Source organism: Harpia harpyja, chromosome 9 (assembly GCF_026419915.1).
Source record: "Harpia harpyja isolate bHarHar1 chromosome 9, bHarHar1 primary haplotype, whole genome shotgun sequence".
NCBI classification, from domain to species: domain Eukaryota; kingdom Metazoa; phylum Chordata; class Aves; order Accipitriformes; family Accipitridae; genus Harpia; species Harpia harpyja.
The window spans coordinates 31872341-31893792 of NC_068948.1; the positions used below are offsets into that span (position 1 = coordinate 31872341).

General features: G+C 51.7%; 1 protein-coding gene across 4 annotated transcripts in view; it reads right to left on the bottom strand.

The window, feature by feature from the left end:
• SGSM1 (small G protein signaling modulator 1) overlaps positions 1–21452 on the bottom strand; it is a 49606-nt gene that overhangs the window by 15876 nt on the left and 12278 nt on the right. For 2 of the 4 annotated variants that reach the window (XR_008236621.1, XM_052796780.1), the window contains exons 3-15: positions 20105–20180; positions 11287–11449; positions 10302–10454; positions 9669–9736; positions 8998–9143; positions 8396–8527; positions 7702–7826; positions 5658–5725; positions 5048–5211; positions 4390–4519; positions 1338–1476; positions 888–952; positions 342–487 (exon numbers count right to left, since the gene is read on the bottom strand). Coding sequence is in view for 3 of the 4 variants with exons in the window: in XM_052796780.1 (XP_052652740.1) it covers positions 342–487; positions 888–952; positions 1338–1476; positions 4390–4519; positions 5048–5211; positions 5658–5725; positions 7702–7826; positions 8396–8527; positions 8998–9143; positions 9669–9736; positions 10302–10454; positions 11287–11449; positions 20105–20180 (1575 nt within the window). In the remaining variant the exon portion in view is untranslated. Of the gene's footprint in view, positions 1–341; positions 488–887; positions 953–1337; positions 1477–2583; positions 2764–4389; positions 4520–5047; positions 5212–5657; positions 5726–7701; positions 7827–8395; positions 8528–8997; positions 9144–9668; positions 9737–10301; positions 10455–11286; positions 11450–20104; positions 20181–21452 lie in introns of all 4 variants that reach the window. The other 2 variants (XM_052796782.1, XM_052796781.1) reach the window with 2 other exon arrangements.

The following is a 21452-nucleotide window of genomic DNA, read 5'->3' on the forward strand; positions in this document are numbered from 1 at the left end:
CAGCACGTCAGGACTGCAGCACTCAGTGGTCACAGCTCTCCAGCTATCCTGCTGTAACAGCATGCTGGGACCCCCCTCAAGACCACAGTACTCAGGGTGACAGACACTGCTGCAGACAGGCTCTGAGCAGAAGCATGCTAAAAAGAGCAGCCTTCATTCCCCAGCTTCCACACGTTGAGGATTAGGAGCCCCAGGCTATGTGCAGCCTGGGGCAGGCTGTGTGACTTCTCGGTGAACTTCTCAATTTGCTTTACCTTACCATGCTATGACCACTTAAGTGACGCTGCCCTGGACATCTCAAGCCCACCACAACTGGCATGTCCCAAGGGTCTTGGCCCTACCGTGCTGTCCTGCAGGTATCTCTGCCATATGTCCACAGTCAGCCCCGAGCTGGCACTGCAGGGCACATCAGGAGACACGATGTTGTGGTGAACCAGTGCAGATAGGTGGGTTCGCACCGTGGAGAGGTGTCTGCAATAGGCCAGCCCTGCATCAGGCAGAAGCAAACATTCAGCCAAGGAACTCAGGGACCCATGAGGATGAAGTGCAGGAAAAAGCTCTGGTGAATCTGGTCCCTGAAGGAGACCCTCTGAAGCCACATCCAGCCTAAGCAGCAAAGCAGGGAGTCTACTGGGACAACAGGTCAGTATCTCATCCTGTTGTACCACCAGCACTGCTGCTCGCTGGGCTTGAAGTCCGAGGATCAGAGTTCAGATGTTTGCTCCCAATCCTGAGCACGTGTAAATAGGGCCCTGCATGCAACAGACTGGTCCCAGTACCCTTGGCCACTGCCCTACTGCCTCAGCACCACTCCTAGCCCAGAGCCCGGAACCTTATCCCTTGCCCATCACACATCTCAAGGCATCATGGATGTGACAAATACTCACAGCCATAGAAGGCCCGGGAGAGGATTTGGTACTTCATATTGTCACACAGGAGCTTCAGCGGAGCTCTGCCAATAAAAACATATCAGATGTGAGGAGAGGAAATGCTCCAATGCATTCCCTCAGCCCCTGCTTTGATCTGACTGTGCCAGCTTTGCCTTCAGAGGTGCACCACGGGACCTCTGCTCAGCTTGAGAGCAGCAATTCTTGCTGCCAGGACATGGCCACAGAGCAGCTGAGATGTCCCAGATGAGGGGACAAGCCTCACTTCATCCTGAACACATCCCACTGGCACCTGCAAATGGTCCTTAGACAACCGAGCTGAGTGTGAGGCTGGAGACATCACTTGCACCATAATTGCTCTAGTTGAGCCATTCAGCTGGACTTTCACTTGTAACCTTTGTTTTGTTTTACCTGTGTTTCTCAAAGCAAGCAGCAGTAGAGCTGTCATACCTTTCGTGGCTGCAGCCGTTGGATGGCCCACCGTCAGAGGAGCCACTCTGAGAGCAGGAGGAGCAGGAAGACTTGCGAGTGCTGGGTTGCCACATGGGAGGCAGGGCAGCACCCGGTGTGTCCATCAGGTCCTGGGGCACTGTAAGAGGGCAGAGAGAGGAGCATCAGCTACTGTCTGGCACTGCCCCTGGAGTCAGGTGAGCCCGGGGGGGTCAGCAGAGATGAGAGCTTTGATTAGCAAATGCAGCATCCCACACTCTTCCCAAGGAGACTCCAGCAACCAGGGAGGACCCACACCAGGTAATCACAGCACCAGCACTGGTGAGCTCAGGAGAAAGGAAAGGAAACAAAGAGCATTGATGAGAGAGAGTGAAAGAAAACCATCTGCTAATTAACTACAGTGCCTTCAGCAAGCTAATCTTAAACTGCTGCGTGCCAACCAATGCAGAAAACAAAAGCCCAACCCAGAGAGACTCGAGAAGAGGGGCTGCAGCAGACTGTCAGACAGATGAGAAAAAACGTGACTGAAATCAACCGTTGCTCCAGGAAGAGTGGATCACCGGAAGGGAAAAGCCCCCATCTCTCCAACATAAGGATCCCAGCCAAGATTCAGGGAAAGAAGGGAGCATCCAAATCACAAGACAGGAGATAAAGACTTTGATGAAGAGGTTGAGAGGGACAGCAGGAGCAAGTAGCTCTTCATGTTTTCACTTGCTAAATCCCTGCTTAAACTCAGAAGTGTTACTGCAATGGCCTCAGATCCTGCTCAGGTACCGCCCCGCAAACTGGCCAGGCGCAGGGCCAGTGCAAGGGGAATGTGCAGCCCCGAGAGCCGAGCAGCCCCCACGCTGAGCAGCTTGGCTGCTGCCTGGCCTGGAATGGCCCCTGCCCTTTGGTCTTGGGCTTCCCTAGGAAAAGGCCATGTTGATGAAGGTGAACTATGGGATACAGAAAAAGATTAATGGAGAATAATTCTATCTGCTCCTCCTTGGAAATTAAATCATGGTAGAAAATCCAGCTTCCAGCTGGGAGCAGGCTTCCTCACTTGCCCTTGGTCTCACTGACTCTCCCTGCTTGTGATATTGATACTAGCAAGAAAAATGTTGAAATATTCCTATTTCCCTCATATTGAGCAGGTGCTGATGGGTCAGTGACAGTCAGCAGTGACAGGGGACACCTCTGCAGGAATTGTCAAGTGACAACACAGGCAAGCAGCAGAACCAGACACAAACAAGAGCCGCATTACTCCGATGCCGAGTGGCCCTCAGAGCGGCAAGGGGAGGTCGGGACGTGATGGGGAGACTCGGAAACCATTTAGGAATCACCACCATCTTGCTTGTAGCTGGAGTCCTCGCGATCTTCCCTCTCATAGCAGTGATGGAGATCACAGACACAAGGAATGGATGAAAATTACCATTAATGGTAACTAGAGACACAGAGAGAGGACAAGGGCACAAATGAAAAGGGAGAAAGGAAGAATCTGTAGAGAAGAAAGAACTGATGCAGTTCAGCCCCCCCCCGGGCAGGTCCACAGGAACCGCACAGACTTTGATGATGCCAGCTGAGGAGATTGCAGCAATTCATTTCACAGAAAATTTGGCCCCCAGCATGGAATTTTAAGGGGTAGATCGAAAGGAAGCTACAGAAAGGAGCATCTCTATCTGCTGTTTTAGCCTCAATCAGATTTTTATCTGACTCACTGAATTGTGTTAGTCAGCTAAAGGCAGGAAGAACTAAGTATAATCTTAACGGATGTTATGAAGGAGTCACAGGAGATGTGATTGCCCCCTTCTAGCCTCAAGAATATAGGAACAAGTTTTGATCAAATTTCATAGCTTTTTAAAAGCACTCCATGAGTCTTCTATTACACTCTTGGGTTTCCCCCTTATCATAGAATCATACAATGGTGTGGGTTGGAAGGAGCCTTAGAGGTCATCTAGTTCCAACCCCCCAGCCATGGGCAGGGACACCTTCCACTAGACCAGGTTGCTCAAAGCCCCATCCAACCTGGCCTTGAACACTTCCAGGGATGGGGCATCCACAACTTCTCTGGGCAACCTGTTCCAGTGAAGAACTTCTTCCTTACAGCTAATCTAAATCTACCCTTTTTCAGTTTAAAGCCATTACCCCTTGTCCTATCACTACATGCCCTTGTAAAAAGTCCCTCTCTGGCTTTCCTGTAGGCGCCCTTTAAGTACTGGAAGGCTGCTCTAAGGTCTGCCCAGAGCCGCCTCTTCTCCAGGCTGAACAACCCCAACCCTCTCAGTCTGTCTTCACGGGAGAGGTGCTCCAGCCCTCTGATCATCTTCGTGGCCCTCCCCTGGACCTGCTCGAGCAGGTCCATGTCTGTCTTATGTTGGGGGCCCCAGAGCCGAACACAGTACTCCAGGTCATCTACAATGTTCCCAGATGTCAAAAAAATTGTTCTTAGTATCCCACAGAAGAGTGAGGACAAACATACAGTGACTTCAGCCAAGCACATTGTTCAGAACATTCACAACCAGGCATTAAGAGAGATTTCTGGTTTGGTGAATCCATCAGTATCCTCTCCTTTGCCCTGTGAGCTAGGGAGCGAAGATACATGGGTCAAGCCTGGCAGTACACAAAAACACTTCTTTGTGCTGCAGAAGCAATGCTGAAGGAACGTAGCTGGATTTAATGCTGCACTTGCTGAGTTGGCCTGGTGACAGCAAGAGAAGAATCAGTCCTGGAGGCTTGTGATGGTGAGAAGTGACCCCTAAGGAACATGACCAAAGTGAACCTTACTACTGAAATTATGCGCAAGAATTTTTCTTCCAACCATTAAGGCAGTCGTGGCCTGTTGTGCAGCTGCAGAAATGAAGGACTCAGTAGCTAGTGAAAGGTTAAACAAAACAAAAAAACCCCAACCCACACATGACATTGAATAAAAGGCAGTACTGTTACAAGCAAAGCCCATTTCTCTGGAACCATTTCCTGGTGCAAATTGCCATGTGCCCGTCAAGGCTGCGTCCCTGGCTGCTCATACACCCCGTGATAACCCACCTGAAACACTCTCTGCCAACGCACTCACCAAATTCAGACTGCGTCCCTGGGTAGATTATTCTGAAAACGTAATCTGTGGCTTCATCATCTTCCTTGTCGGATGCAGACTCGGAGGACCCCTGGGGACTTCGCTTCCTCAGCTTGGGAAACACCTTCCCCTAGGTGAACAAAACCTGCTCTTCACAAGCCACCCCACGCCTGACCACACAGGCCAGCGTGGTCGCTGCCTCGCTTGCCAAACTCCTGCTTAACAAGAACAGTTGCTTCCTCAGCCCAGATGACGTTCGCACGTTCCCTGTGCTGGAGCAGCCGTTGGATTAAGCTTTCAATTACGTGGTGAATATATAACCCTGTTTGTGCACAGGGTATGTATAACCCATGCAGCACAGCCAGGTCCATGAGAACCAAACCTGCCTCATGGCCAGCACTCCCATACCACCTCCCTCCTGATTTGCCCAGAAGGGTCTGTTTAGCTGGTCAAGGCCACAAGCTGAACCAAGCTGCCATGTTTCAAGCCCATCTTGGTTCTTAGTTTAGGGAGGAGGATTGTTTAAAATGCAGCAGCCACTAACATCAGGCAGAGAGTCCTCCCCATCAGCTCTGCTCTGAGATACTCCACAAGGGAACACCTGCAAGAACCCACAGTGCTGTGGGCTCAGGAACAAGCCCAATCTTGGGGTGCTTACCTTTCCCCGCTGAGACCAGAGGGGTGGATCCAGCTGCCCATGGGGCAGGAGGCCATTCTCCAGGCAGGACAGGAACTGCAGTAAGTGCCCTCCTCTGGGGAACCGCAGCGGGGGTCTCTGAATCCCATCCTGGCTCACCAAGACAACAGTTCCACCACTGTCTACTATTAGCAATAGTGACAACAGAGAGAAGACACAGACATGAACGTGGGAAACATTACCAGTCAAAAATGCAGAGGGCAGGAAAGAAAACTCAGGGAATTGTCTTTCTGGTATAGAAAAAAAAAAAAAAAAAGACTTTTTTCCTTGTTTGGGTTCTTCTCTAAGTCCATTACAAGTCTGGGGCCCTGGAGAAGGCTTGCCTGGGAGATCACACCCTTGAAAACCACAGAGCATTGCTCTGCAGGGAGCACTCCCCAGCCAAGCACTACAGCCAGGAGTTGGTTTAAAGGTTTTCCTAGAAGGACTTACATAGTAGTGACCACCCAGAGCTCTGGACGTCTGCCCTGGAGCTGAATCAGAACATCCCCATAGGGGCACTCCCCAAAGATGTAATGAAGCAAATGTCAGGGTGATAACACCCTCCAGCAGCCCCCCACTCTGGCCTTACCTTGCTGGTGACAGTGCAAATAGACTATCTCCTCCAGGCGAATAGTCATGGCATAGTCCCAGTACACGCTGGAACAGAGAAAGAGAGGAAGTCGTGAGCTTCAGGGATGCAAAAGGCTCTGCTTCTATTCACATCAGCTCCAGATCCTGCCTCCAGCTATCCTGGCATCAGGGGAAGCTACAGAAAGGATGAGGTCCCAGCAGCAGTGCAACTGCCATGAAGCCAGCCTAAGCAAGTGACAACATCCCTCCAGAACCAGTAACTGTCCCAGCCACTACAGCTCAATCAGGGCAAGTCCAGTCCCACCTGCCCCGGGGCTGTTTCTCTGTCCTCACATTGTTCCCAGATACGGACAATATGCCCGTGGATCCTGGCAATTGCCAGGGATGTGGAGCCCTGCAGAGCTGAGCACTTGCCTCTGGGCACCATGGAAAGGACTCCCTGCCCTGCTGCGGTGCTAGGAGAACACCATGAACCTGGTAGGAGCAGCCCCGGAGCCCCAAGGGAATGCGCAGTGCAGTCCAAGCCTGGGCTGCTGCTCTGCTGAGCTCCTGTCCCCAAGGGAGGGGGAAATAAACCCTTGTAACTTGTGGGTTTTTTCAAAGCTGAAAATAGATTTAGTCTCAGTTGCTTCTGTTCAAGAACTGCACTCCCTTAGCAACGGCACCTCAAGGTGACTGAGCAAATCTAGAAAATGCTGGAGAGCTTCTGGTCACCAGGCAGGGCAGAAGGCCAGAGAGATGCCAGGAGGAAGTCAGGGAAGGGAGTGCCTCCAGGAGACATGTGGTCTCACGCAGGGTTTCCTTTCTGTGGAGAGCCTAGCAAAAGCACTGCTCTCTGAGGGTGTCAGCATTTAATAACATCCTACTTCTTTTCAACAAAGTGAATTTCCAGATTTTGAGCAGCATTATCTGCCACTTCACAAAAATAGCACTTAAAATAAAGGCCTGATAAAATGGCTCATGAAGACAGTTAAGGACAGGAAGGGGTGCGTGAGAGTCATTCCTCAAAGATTCATACTTACTTTGTCATCTGACTCCTCTCTTCCTTGGTCACCTCTTGACACTGGAAAGTTTTAGAGCTTAGGCTGATGCCCAAGTCAAGAACTCAGAAAAGTAGTGTAGAGATGAAAATAGCATTTTAGGGGGAGGGTACCAGGCATAATGGAATGGCCCAAGGGCCAAGAAGAAAGGAGATGAAAAGAACACAGGTAAACAAACCCCAAAAAACTACAACTGCAAATAAACAAAACTGAGAACAAGTTTTGCTGAAGAAGATCTTTACCCTAGGTCAAAGAATCAGTGTCCTAAACACTCCAGCTTTCCTGGAGCGTTAGCTGGTGGAAAGGGATTTTGTTTGCTTTGTTTCATTTCTCAGGCAAATTAGGACCTGGCATGATTCTGTAGTTTGTTAAAAGGATTGCAGCTATCAAGAGAAATGCCAGCAGTCCATAAGGCAATCCCAGGCAAAAGGGCATGGCAATACACCTTGTCAAGCAAACTAAGCAGACTTCAGGCCGCCTGGAGGAACAAGCTCCAGGGACTCTGTTAAATCCAAGGGACTTTGAATACCTGCACGCAGGGTCAGCTGCAGACTGCACCGAAACAGCACTAGAAAATGGCACACACTCTGTTACCCAGGTCTGCCAATACTCTTCCCGTGTTCATGAGCTTCTCAGTTCCCCAGATTAAAATAATCACAATAAACCTGAAAGCACTGTGTAGGGCGTACAGAGGGCATTCTCCTGAGAAAATCCCTGAGGGCAATAAATTAAACCACTTTGCATCTTTCAGAACAAGCACCCCCCAGTTCCCTTGCTGAACACTTCCCAGCAGAGATGGGCAATAGCACAGCATCTCACACTATCTCCTGCAGCCCACCTCTCCCACCACCTCAGGCCTCCTTCCCCTGTTACTGACTCCAGGATGATTGTTTTGCTCTGCAGTCACTCACTGATGGCCTTGGACACCAGATCCAAACTCTGAACCAGGGGAACATTTGCATCCCCTCTGCCCCATGCTAGGGCACACTCAGAGCCAGTCACCTCCTCTCGTAGTCCAGATCGCCTACAGAGCCGTTCATCAGCTGGTTGGGAGTCCACTTCAGTGCCATGATGTCAGCAGTCTGGTGAAGGGACAGATATCCCGGGATCGCCTCCATGTCATCTCGCTTGAGAAGAGAAACACAGAGAGAGAGTGAGCTGGTGAGAGCAGGCTGGAAGACGCCAGAAGCATGAAGCACCACCTCAGGCTACCCGAGGCTGAGCCATGTCCTGGAGCAGAGTCCCGGACCGTAACACAGCCCTGCCTGCTGCCCCTGAGCCCATCCACTCACCAACAGTGAGAAACCCACAGTAGCCCTGCAAAACCTCCCAGCAGAGACAACAGGACACCTCAGCAGCTTGGAGAAGGGCCGAGAGCAGCTGCCCAGCTGAGGCAAACTTAACAGCTCCACCTAAGCAGTCTGCACTTCATTTAGTTGACTACAGTAAGCAGGAAGGGACAGAAGGAGGCGTTTTGTGGCCTCTGGTCAAGAGAGGGCAGGGCGAGGAGCCTGTTTCTACCCAGGCAGAAGCAGAGCTCTTCCATTCCACTGGGAGGGTCCATACCACCAGTCACTGCCTTCCCAGATTAAAAATGAGCCTGTGCTTTTCTCCATCAAAGAGCAACTTGGGACAGAATTACCCAGCAGGGAGCAGAGCAGCATTTTAAAGCCCAGATGCCCCAGCAGGTACTTACTGGCTGCACCAGGACATTGTTCTTGCCATAGAGGAGCGTGGCTCGCGAATTCTGGTGCAGTGACTCCACGTAGTCCCTGGCAGACAGTGATGGCCGGTCATCCATACTACCACTTGAATGCCTTTTCTGAATCTGGAAGAGATCCACCTACAAACGTGAGGTGAGCGCAGATGCCTCTTGCTTTCAAAAAGCTTCTCTTGAAAGCTCATTCCCTCCTCACTTATACACTTAAGAAAGTCACTACTAGAAATCTTTCCCCCTGTGTTCTCTAAGAGGATTCCTGGCTCTGGCCAAGCTCGATTCTGTACTTAGAGAAGTCCCAGGAGTGTGCTTTGTTTGCAATAAACAGGGCAGACTTCAGCTGCCTTTGCTTTTTGTTCACACATGAAGTTCTCAAAAGGCAGAGACCCCATGACGCAGTGCCACATTGGTCCAGCAGTCTCCCCAGCCCTTGTTCCCAGCATTTCTGGCTTGAAGACTTCAAGTAACTGCACTTTTCAAGGCAGATGGAGCCTCAAGCCCTGGTCAGCGCTGCCTGTGCACCCCAGGAGGAGCACTGTGAGGGGCTGTCACACTCCCAGCCTGGCCGTCCCCCCACTCACGCAGAGCGCTGGGCGCTTGGTGGGCGAGTCCTGGCGACAGTGCGAGCTGTGGATCCGGTGCCTCTGAACCAGCTCATCAGCTGAGGGGTCTGTCCAGAAGTGGTCAGCAGTCTTCATCTTTGTGTACTCTAGTGCACAAGGCCCCACTGCGCAGAGAAGAAAATCATAAACACAAGGAAGTCATTGGTGTTGTTCCAATGACTGTGGTCACCTCCCAGATCCCCAGAGCCCAGCACCTCAGAGCAGGGGTGGTAGGACAGCAGGCAGCAAGCACCAGGCTCACCATGTATTGCTGCATTGTGTAACAGCAGCAAATAATTCAGAGGGGTCAGCTGGCCCTGGCAGTGAGCAATAACCCACTGCCTGACTGGTCACGTCCATACCGAGCCCTGCGTTGCAGCACTGCACTGCTTCCCAGATCCTGGGTTCAGCCCTGGTTTATGCCCATCAGCATTATTGAAGCCTGTGCAAGGAAAGGAAACCCTCAAGCTCAGCCTTGCAACTGTCCACCTGTACGCACTGGTCAGCAGCCATAGGGCTACCTGTCCAGGGTTATTAAGTTTTCTGAAGCTCTTACTAGGAAACAACTGCATTTCACATCCCGGATCACAGAACTGGGAACACAGGTTTGGAAAGCAAGCTATCAAAGTAGGGTAAGAGGAAAGTGTTACCCAATAAAGATGCAAGAATTGGCCCATCCACAGGATCCATCAGGAGAGCTTCTTTCTCATAGTACTTACTAGAAAAAAATAAAAGAAAGCAGAATGCTGTAGCATTTCAACCCCTTGGGACTACAAAATGATAGAGACAGTAGTTTAAATCACTGTAATGCCCTTCTCTTTCTGTATCACTCCTTGATGGTGAAAGGGCAAGAAGCCCTTAACAGGCTGTTTCTGCTAGCCGTGAAATTCCTGGGGAATTGATGCCCTCCTGCAGCACATTGCAAGCATCACCATCTCATAACAAAGCATCCCCAGGACTGTAGATGACACCTCACCAGGACAGGACACCTCAGCATGCAGTTTCCAGAAGACAAGGACAATGCAGTCCCTGACAACCCAGCTGTCAGCAGATCAAGTGTGGCCCGTCTTTATTTTAGGGAGTGTATGGTGGCCACCAGCAGCAGGGAATCAGTCAGAGTCCCCATGATAGGCACAGAGTGACATAGCTGGCCTGTCCCATGCAGGGACTTCTCTGGCCCACTTGGACACAGCTCAGCTAGGAGCACCTCCAGCACCATCGAAAGGGGCAGATGCTGGCAGTGAGTTGGGATGGGCAAGTGGTTGGCCTGTGCCAGCACTCACCTGCTGTTTTCTACCAAGTAATGCACGATTTTATCCAAGACCTTTTCAAAGAGGGCTGTGCGGATCCAGAGGTGCTTGATGGCTTGAGGAGACAGGTTGGGCAGCTTTGGCATCTTACGCACATTCTCCGGGATGCCCTGGACTTGATTTCGTCTTTAGAGGTACAAGGCAAAAGACAACAACATCACTGGCTCATCACTGAGCACTGCAGGAGCCCAGGGCACTCATGGCACCTTGTGGGGCCATGAAGCCAGGGTTTCAGTGGTGCTGACTGTGGTGGCTGGGGGATGCCCAGGGAACCGCATGGGGACAGGGCTCTGGAGACTGCTGCCTTCATCTGTTCCACCCCCTACTCCAGAAGGCACACATCTACATTCGAAAAATGAATTCACTAATTCAGTTTCCCACTGTAAAGGCACCCTAAAACAAGCCTCTGCCTCAGCAGAGTCCTCCAACCCACACACCTTTTCCACTGGTGCCTGAGGACAGCAGTTCACAAGCAAAGCAGCTTATCTTAGGACAACATAAAGATTCCTGCCCCCAGGTAGCTGCTCCATCCATCTGCCTGGTTCCTGTCCAAGGATGAGTAAGCCACTCTCAAACAGGAGTTGAATTAATGCAGGTTCAAGCCCTGCACATTGAGGCAGACCAAGTTTGGTTCCAGTTGGCTTAGTGCAGTGGTCCATAAACTGTGACAGTTCAGGAGCAAACACGCTTAGCTGTCCCTGAAGCATGAGACAAGGGGCAGAGGAAGTAAGAACTTGTCCATCCTAGCTTAAACCACAGTCGCGACTCACAGTCTCCTAGAAGAGCAACCAGTTCAGTCAAGATATCAAAAGCCCAGGACAGGACTCTGCTCCACTGAAAAAGCAATTCCTTCTGTATAGGCTCAAGTTGGGCATTGCGATCCACAGCCATACCCAAACTACAGACCCACACCAAAACATGAGTGACCTGTGGGACAATAGCAATGCTGGTGCCTTACGCATTCTCAATGAGCTGCTCCAGGTCTTGCACTTTCTTGCAAAGCTCCTCTGCCAGAGGAAAGCTCTTTCCCACCTTCATAAACAGAGCTGCTATTTTGTTGCTGCGCAGGAATCCTGCTGCCCTCCGCTTCAAGCCGTACAACACGCAGGCTTCCACAGCAGCTGTAACAAAGCAAAGCTGTTACTGAAGCAGCAGGTGAACTCAGAGCTCACGTCACAACAGACGGTCTTCTGCTGCATCCATGACCTGACTCCACATCAGAAATGTTTCCCCAAGAGGAAACCAGCGCCATGTTCTACTTCTGCCTAGGCAGAGAGATTAGGGAACACAGATGTCTTTTGACCCAAAGCAGCAGACGGTGGTACAGCTTTTCTGACTGCAGAGTCATCAGTTCTGCTGACTGTATAGAGGTACAATGTTAGTTTTGCAAAACAGAAGAAAAATTGAGGCTGGTGAAGTCTATTAGAAGTTCGGCTAATCCGAACAAAACGACTAGCTTGATGGAAGTAAACATGAACTGTGGGTGTGCCAAGATGTAAGAACTTCAAAGGAAAGTTAACTTGAGCCTGCTAAAGTAGATCCAGGGTCTCCCTGAAATCATCTGAGAGGGACCGGTCAGGCAGACTAACTTGTCTTGGACTGACTTATCTGACCAACCGACAGCCTAAAGAGACCTTACTAGACTGGTGATAAAATGGGAACGTGCAGCTTTCGGACCACAGAGATGGTACCTCTGTGCCACCAACAGTGAGCAGTCTGCGCTGACGTGCCAAGCTAGCAGCCTGGATTAGGATTTATCAGGGCACTTTGCTCATTCATAAAAACAGAGCGGGAGAAAGGACTTGGACCGCTTTGCTCACAGCCCTTTGTTCTGAAAGTGCCAGGATCCAGCTCCACTACATGATACCCTGAATGCAAACAAATCGATGCTAACGCAGGGAAATCTCAGCATGCACAGAGGTTGCATCCTGCTTCCAGGTCTGTGCCAGCACGATCGCTGTTAGCAGAGCGGTGATTTTCCCAGCAGAGTAGTGACCAGCTCATGGCGTGGCAGTAATCGCATGGATCAGGAGCTGCCAACAGCCTGCTCATACAGAGTCACTCAGGTTAAGCCTGTGGGAGTAAACAGTTTATCTGTAGTTTAACAGCTTGGAGCTAAGTGTGGCTGTACACCACACAGTGATGCATCTGGCTCTGCTCCCCTGGTTAAAGGGGCCTGAAACCATTTCAGGTGACCAGACTGTCTATGGGGCCAGCAGCCCCAGCCAAGCCTGGGACAGAGAGCAGGCTTCTGCAGTGTCATTGGGGAGGGCGCTGCCAACAGCACACCAGACTTGGGATCCCTCTGCAAGCTCAGCACACGAATCCCTCTCCTTTCTCTCCAGTGTGCTGATCAGTCCAGCCACCATCATTAACCAACGGGCTAGATGGAAGGATGGGATGTAAAACTTCTCAGACAATATATTTTAAGGCAGAGAACATCCCCACCTGGCCTTCAGGAAAATGTCCTCATCAGACATGCAACAACTAACAAGCAAGCGTGCTGCATCTGCTCCAGGTAGGATAATTGCTTGGCTATGCAGACAAACAGGCTGACATTCTCCTCGCAGGTTTCTTGCAGATCATAGAGAAACCAAACAACTCCCTGAAGTTTTCCCTTTGGCCCAATTTGAGGGATGGAACAGGAGATTTTGCCCCCTGGTCCCCCGTGCTGGGATGGTCCAAGCGAGAAGGAGAAAGCTCAGGAGTGAGAGACAGGTACACTGAGGACTTCTAAAGCAGCAGAGGAAACGGCGCAATTTTTTCACAGAAAATCTCACTGTCCACGCAAACGTTTTCCTGAAAAACCTAAATGCAATAGAGAACCTGGGGATAAACCACAGGCAATGCAAGCAGCTCAGTCTGGCTTCGGAGACCCTCCCAGCTCAGTGGTGACTCAGTTGGCTCCTGGCAGCTGGTACTCAGCAGTTAAGTCCCCGTGCAAGGCTTCGCCTAACTCCCTGTACTGGGCTCTGCCAAAAGGCAGCATCAGGCACTCGCCAAACCACAGCGAGTGCCCAGAAAGCACCAGCCGCCTGCCCTCTCCTGCCAGGCTCCCTGCCCAGGCACGCAGCAAGCGGGGAGCCAGCTCTGCTGACGATGGGAGACAGAAAGATGTGCACACGTACAGGCTCCACGGGCAGTCTGTTTGCCAGAGTCCCCTGGGAGGGCTCAGGATGGATGTCTAGTGTCAAACACAGACTTATTAAACAGGCCGATCAAAGCACTGGAAAATTACACGGACCCACAGTTCCGCAGGCTATTGATCTGGGTCTGACAACAAGCTTTCTGGCACACTGGCACCCCTCCTTCCCCAGGAACCCGATGCTGCAGAGCCAGCCACACTGAGCCTTCCCTGCAGCGGCCCAGCAGATGCTGATTCGCCTCTCACTTGGAAAGGCACTTTTTTCCTACAGCTGAACAACTCTATGGAGACATTTTAGAAGATATTTCATGCAGACCCATCAACATCAGCTCCCAGGGCTGAGAGAGACTCTCATTAGCTCTGCCCTTCTTAGTGCTATGCCCAAGTTCACCACCAAGCAGGCAGGGCGGGTGTGCAGCATCTGAGGTGCTGCGAGACACGTCCTGTGCTAACAGCAGAAAAGCAACACATTTGGGCCAGCCGAGTCCTGCTCACCCAATACCAGGCATTCAGAGCCACTGGATGGATACCTAGTTTTTAAACAAAGCCCTACACAAACCCTCCTGAAGCCCAGACATGCTGCAAATAGCATGGCCCATGCACGATGGGTCTTCCTACCTGTCCCAGAGGACTATTTGCAGCTGCAAAGTAAGACCAGGCTGCTTCATGACTTCGGGACCAAATGCAAGAAGACCCACCCCTCCCTCACACACTGAACTCATCCCACCCCACATCCCTTCATTCATTTGTTCTGTGCTCCAAGGCTGAAATACAAGTGACAGACACAAACAACCCTACCTGCCTGAGACTGCATCCAGTCATGCCCATTTTAGAGTGTCCAACCATGGAGCAGGCATATCCCAAAAGCTCAGGCAGATCTCCGCTGCTAACCTCCCACAGTGGAGTCAACCCCAGTCAAGTGAGGCCAGGAGCTAGCTGGAGTGGAATTGCAAGCAGAAAAGCCACAGCTTTGTTTTGGGAATGTAAGGTTATGCCAACATACAGCTGAACAAGAAATCACAGCAGCACCTTCAAAACCTGGGGACAAGTACCCCCTCTCCACTGAGACTGAATTGAGGGCAAGATCTCTGTGGGACCACACTGCCCATGCCAGCACTCTACCGATGAAGCTGGACTTCAGCCCCAGTGTCTGCTGCCAGCACTAGGCAGGGCACCATCACCCTCTCCTCCAGCTTGTATTTTTGGGGATTTCACTGTTCTCAAGCAGCCATCCCCAGCTCTTTGCAGCAAGAGCTAGCCTGGCTGGGCTCCAACGCTCACCTGGTACAGCTGGGCACCGGAGCTGCTGGACGTGGTGCAAGAGCAGTGCTGGGTTTGTGGCACTCCCAGCTCTGCCAGGCCATCAGCTGTCAAATCAATGTATGCTGCCCAACAGCAACTTATCAGGGCCCAGTTTTCTGCCAGCTGCACATGGTAGCAGGAGGCCAGCAAGACAATGAGCCCAAAAAGCCCCTCTGTGACTCACACCCACCCTCGTACGCCAGAGAGAAAAGTCACACGAGCAAGCCTGGGGCAGGCAGATGAGGTCTGCCTCTGCTGCCCACCAACATGCCTTAGCAAACAAGGCACCCTCTTCCTCTGCTGGCCCCTGGACTGCCAGACGGTACTGAGCCAGGAGATGGCACCCCACCCGGGCAAGCACAGGGCTGTGCGAAGCAGCCCAGCCGAGGGGCCACCGCGGCTCACAGCACCCCGACAGACAACTTCTGTTGGGCACCAGATGCTCGATGTGCCATCGGTTCCACTCTGAATTTCCAGCAGACGAGTGAGAGCACTCATGCTCGCGCAGAAGAGCAGCGGATCGCTTTGCTCTCGTCACGGCCAGTGCATCACACCTCCCTGCCAGCTAGGGAGCAGCACACGGGAGAAAACCCAGACCGCTGAAAAGCCTCCCAGCACGCTCCAGCAAGACGGAGCAGTCATCAGCATCTGTCCTCAAAACTGTAGCTTGAACCTCTCCAAAACACTACTCCTGCTGGCAAAAACACACACAAATGTGCGGTCTCCATAGGAAAAACTCTCCCTGTGCTCTCCCAAGGGCTCAGAGGCTTGAGCACACAAACTAAGAGCACCCTGTCCACGCTAAATGCAGGGGTAATGGTAGTTTCTTTTTTAACCTTATGATTTTTTAAGCCCAGATCATAACTTGCCTACTGTCACCACTGCAAACAGATGCTGTGAAGAGACTCTCCCCATCCCTAAGGATATAATCTACAGCAGAGACACACGGTGCAGGGTCTCCATGCAGCTACACCCAGGTAAGGTGGGAGGTTTGATTCCTGGCAAAAGACTAAAGATATTTCTGAGATCCTGAGAGTGCTCTGGCCTGGCACAATTCAAACCACTCACGGGTTGAGAACGAAGACAGTCTCAGCACTGATGTGGACAACAAGCCCCTTGGCTCATGCAGGCCCCCAGCCCTGCCGCCAGCTCTCCATCAGCCTCCCAGGGCAGCGTGAACGTGACAGATGCCAACTCGCGTTTGTCTGCTTCAAACCCTTCCCTTGCAGGCAGAACAGGGCAGCTGGGGGCAGCTGCCCTTTCCTGCCAGACCACTGGTTTCATCAGAAGGGGTTTGCGGTACGCTGGCTACACAGAGGATGAGGAGGGCTCACTGAGGAGGGCTCTGAGAGGAAGGCGGCTCTCCCCAGAGAAAAGGGCAGCTCTGCCTAGCCAGAGCCAGGCTTGCAGCAGCATGCTCTGCTTGTCAGGAAAAGAGGTTATTTATGAGCTCACCCGGCTCATGGATAGCCACAACACTGAGGAAGGTGCACATATCATTCAAATGAGAGCGCAACAGCAGACAGACCAGAAGGTGTAGACACCAGAAGCCGGTGAAAGTGCAGCAGCATCATTAAGAAGACAGAAGGAACCAACGAGCCCTTCGTGCCTGGATGCCTCAGCTCTGTGTCGCAGGAGGCTATAAATAATTCCAGGCTGCAAAGCCTCGTGCTGCACAGAAAAGCAGAGAATGAGTCACACCTTGAAGTCTGTTCTGCTCTTTCGATGCCATTCGGTCAACAGCGTATAAAGGCACACAGGCCTGAAACAAGCATCTGCATGTCTTTCATGCGAGGGCCCAGGAGAAAAGGAAGAAGGCAGCCTCTTTGCTCTCCAAAGCAGAAAAGGACACCTCTTCACAGCTCCCTTCTCTTTCTTTTTTGTGTCTGTATCTGTGGATGCTACAGCCTTATTCAGTGGCGACAGCGCTGCACGAGCCTTCTTGGAGCAACTTCTTCAAAAGCTAGTTTTTACCTACTTCTGTCATTTTCTTCCCAGCCTCCAAATTAGCAAGCTGCCCTTCAGCTATCTGCAAATTGAGGAGTGCCGCTCCCCCTCCGCACGCTGTCTGCTGCATTTGCTCAGCAGCAGCCACATGGCCCCAGCCTGGGCGTGCTGGAAGCGCAGCTGACTGTAACTCAGCAAACATCTCTGCTGAGAGCGACAGGCACAGCAAGCAGATCAGGCTGCAAATGGGAACAGGCTGCCACCCCCCTTACCTGGAAGCCAGGGCTCGTGGTGTCAGAGCACAGCAGCCGAGAGGTTCCCTGGCACCTTCAGTCCCATGGCTGAGCCACAGGATGACAGGGAAGTTTCTTGGTTTGCCCTTTAAAGAAACTGCTTGCAGGGGACAGCCAGCCTCCTTCCCTTAACACAGCTTCTCTGCAGAAAGCAGGGAAGGTTTGTCAGCAGCTCTGTGCCCTGCAGAAAGGAGTACAGGTTGCTTCTGCCATCTAAGTGCTCTGCAGAGGCAACTGCTGGCCTGGGAAGGCCTCTGGTCTCAGGGGTTCACCACTGCATGGCAGCAAGTGACAAGGAGGTGCCCGAGACCTGCTCCAGGACCAGCCAGGCATGTTGCAGAGACCAAGCTCTGCACAGTGGTGTCCCCAGGGATTCCACACAGACCTCCAGGACCACGACGAGCAGGAAGGCCGTGGCTATTAGGAAGGCTCAGGCCAAGGGAGCCCACAACACCACCTCCACAACATGGCAGCGTTGGGCCCAGTCTCTGGCTCTGCAGCCACCAGCGTTGCAGCCTGCCTGCTCAGCCATCGCTCTGCGTGTTACCATAGACACTACCACGGCAGCCGGGAAAGCTGGCACGTGGGGGATAGCACAGGCACCAGGGCTGCAAAATTGGTGAGTGGGCAGAGAGGGAGCACAGCTTCTTCCAGCAGAGCTACGATGATGCCTCCTCTGTCTGTCTTCTCAGTAGAAATGTGTGAAACGGAGAGGGCAGCGGGCAAGCACCGCAGCCTGCTAAACCACAGGGGAGGCACAGCTTCCTCCGCAGTGGTGCACAGCCAGTGAGTGTGTGAGATCAGACTGAGCCAGGAGAAAGGGCAGCACCCACCTCGCAGATGGAACCTCTACCCATGCCAGGGGCACAGGCACGCACGCTGCACTCCCCAAAAGCCCCTTCCAAGCAGGGACAGATGCTGCGCTGTAGGACAAGACATCCTGCCCTGGGCGTCAGCGGGCAGAGGGAACTCCAACCACTTCCATCAGGAGTCCAGTGTAGGAACCTTTTCTTGCAAAATTCAGGGAGCATCCCAAGGAAGGAAATTCCACTGATTTTGGTGGATGGAGCTTTATCTCACACATGCAAGAGGAGAGGCACAACAGGGTAAGACACAGCAGAATCACTAGCCCGCAGCAAGCCACCTTCAGCAAACTACCTCCATCATTTGCCCAGTGCTGCCAGTGACCAGCAGCGACAGCTTTTGCATCCACATCCCCCTGAGAGCAGTACCTGGAGGGAGAACCACTGCGTCTGGCAGGAGTCTGGCAGAACGGTCCATTGCAAAGCTGACTGCTGCTCTATATAACACTGCCAAGGGAAGGGGCTATAAACAGATTCAAAAACTAAGGCACCTGGGAAAACCAGCATTGTGCAAGCCTACTACCAAGCCGCAGGACAGCAAGGGACTTGCTCTTCTTCCGTAGCAGTCACTGATGTCTCCCAAAACCAGTATCCTACTCTCAGACAGCTGCTAGTGAGGAGATAGAGGCAGGTGGAGGGCACCAGGCGCCTTGCCAAAGCATGCTCTTGAGCTCTGGGTGAGTGGGTAAACACTTGAGACTGACAGGGCTGCCGGGGCACAGAAATCACAGCTCACATCTCTGATTAATGCTGTCCCTTTGTTTCCTTGAAGCCCCCATCTGGCTCCAGCTCCATCCCACCTGCACCCCAAGGGGCCGAGGAATTTTCTTATCCATGCAGCACCTAGCACAAAGGGCCTGTTCCACAGCCAGGGCTACAACCACCTCACCGATCCAACAGCCTGAAGTGCTTGCCCTGTTATCAACAGAGTAAGACTAATTGGTTTCTGCCTAGGTTTGAAATTCATCAAACACCCCCCAGTCCACCAGCCAGGTCTCCGTACTTTTGCAAACACTGACCCTGGTAGCACTTGGCGGACTGGACAGCTGAAGCTGCTGAAAAAGCTGTTTTACCTGGGCATTGTCCAGGCAGATGCTTATTCTCCAGTTTGAACAGGCGACCAAAGCTGCACAGAAGGGCCAAAAGAATAGAAATAATCTCATTTTACCACCTTGATTACAGAGTCTCCCCTGATGATCAGCAGTGATCTTATTAAAGGGCAAAATTCTGTTTTCACCTGTCAGAGAAGAGGTGGAGAGCCAACATGTTGGGCCATTAGCACCGCTCCGTGGGCTGGTCCAGCCCCCAGAAACCTTCTCTCGTGCAGTGCAGCTTCTGAGAGGAGCCTGGGCACTGCTGCCAAGCAAGCTTGCCAGCCACACCGCACGTTACTGCATCACAGTCGCAGTTTGGGCTGCCACAAACCGTGCTGCTCCACGGGAGCTGGCGGGCTGCCCTGAATGCTCCTCCCGGGATGCGCTGGCCTGCCGAGCTCTGCACCAGGCAGGGTGCTGAGACCTGACCTCAAACTCGTGACACGTGCCACCAGGAACAAGGCTGCTCTCTCCTGCTCCACACTACCTCTGAGATACAAACACTTGTCCTTTCCTGCTCCACAGTTCTCGCCCAAAGTCCCCCCAGCATGTATGGCACACACAGTCCAACAGCTCTTCAGGGAGGTTTTTAAAAAAAGCTTTACCAAGATTTTGATGGATCCATTCTGGAAAAAGCAGGTTAAGTGAAAAGCACAGCTGCCAGAAAACAAGCGGGAAACCAGCACAATATCACAGCAGATCTTCCACAAACTCCATTTAAAATTCTTTAGCAGTCTTCAGCCTCTCTGCTCCTGCACTCAGGCAGACTGAAGACTCCCTTCCATAAATTCCTATTCCGCAATAGCAAAGAAATATTTGGACTTGACAGACTTTCTGCTGCATCAATTCTCAAGTGAATTAAGAGATTATTTCTAGTATTTCTTAAGTGACTGTATACACTGCCAACATCCCTCCCTCTTTTGACACACCTCAATATATTTCAAGCCCAGAGCAAAGGCCTCAGGGACTCAGACCGCTGCCAGAACAACTCATCCTCAGGCACTAACCGCCTCCCCAGCCCCAGAGCTGGAGCGTGCCTACCACAGTCCCTGCACTGGGCAGGGAAGGGTCAACATGAAGAGGGTGCTCCAGCCCCCCAATTCATGTGAACATGTTGCCACCAGAGACTCACCACAGAAGGAGATGATGTGGCTGCTGTCCTCATGCACAAACTTCCTCGTCACCGCCTCCTCCATGATCTGCTTCACCTGTTGAACAGAGGCCTAGTTAGAGAAAATGTTGAATTTCAACCATAGACCAGAGTGAGGAGACCCGTGGTGGAGTTGGCATGAGGTGCTCTGCTTGCTTCGTGTCTATAAGGAAACCTCTTCTGCTCTCCGAGTTCTCTAACTGCCTCAAACAGCACAACAGGTCTCACAGAGTATCACTGCATCTTTGCTTGTTGAGCATCACCAGCTATTTCAAAAAGTCAGATATAAAAAAAAAAGGGTTGTTTTGTTTTTGAGAAACTTCAATGTAAGAAAACTATGAATTAACTGTGGGAATCAAGCATCATTTAGATAAAAGACATCTTAATAAAGGTAACCAAATCTCATATTCAGTGCTTTTACAGTATTGTTATGTTCTTTCATTTTCTGGGGATTTGACAAATTTCATGTGACATAGCTGTCCCAAATGACTGTAGCTATCTGTCGATGCCAAAGTCAATGAACACCTGGCACCAAATGTGCCCAGGAATGCTATTTGCATAGCAATGCAATCAGCCCTGCCCTCCAAGTGACTGAGTCTGTACTGCTCATGACACATTACTGGCATTCATTTCAGTGCAATTAATGAAAAGGAAGCTGTTGTGTAGGTTGCACATCAGGGGCACGATTAGGGGAAGAAAATAAATAGGAACCCACATAAATTAGGAGCGTAATTTTTGCATACACAAGATGGGAGGTCAGACCTGCCAGGTAAGCAGGCTGCAGAGGACAGATTCCAGCTTTGGAGAAGCTCCCAGGACTGCCTAGCTACTCCACAGCAGTAGCTCAGAGGAGCCTGAGGAGTCAAGGACTACCAGAGCAAGAAATCCAAGTACCCCAAGCACTGCTGCTCTTCCACTAGTACCTGTCGCTGCCAGCACTGACATGGCCCAGCTTTCCCTTTCCCACCGAGAGCATCCCTTTTGTAGCATACAGACCGCTCAGACCTGTTTCGGAGATATGGCAGGGCCACCCTGTAAAGAAGTGCTAATGAACTCATTGTGCATTAAAGCTGTCTGTTACACATGCCCTCAGAGCCAGCAGGTACAACATGCTGCTATGAGACTGGTTCCCCATGGCTCAGCTTTAGCAGCTCAGACAAAACAGTATTATTCTGCAGGGCTCGCCCTCACCCTTTGGACACAGACCACTGCCCACAGTGCCTCTAGCCTCAACAGATGTACCTGAGCCAGCTCTCAGCTCTCCAGCCCACCTTCCCATGCAGACTGCATTGTTTGCTTGGTATTTTGGAGCTAGAAAACTGGGCTAGGC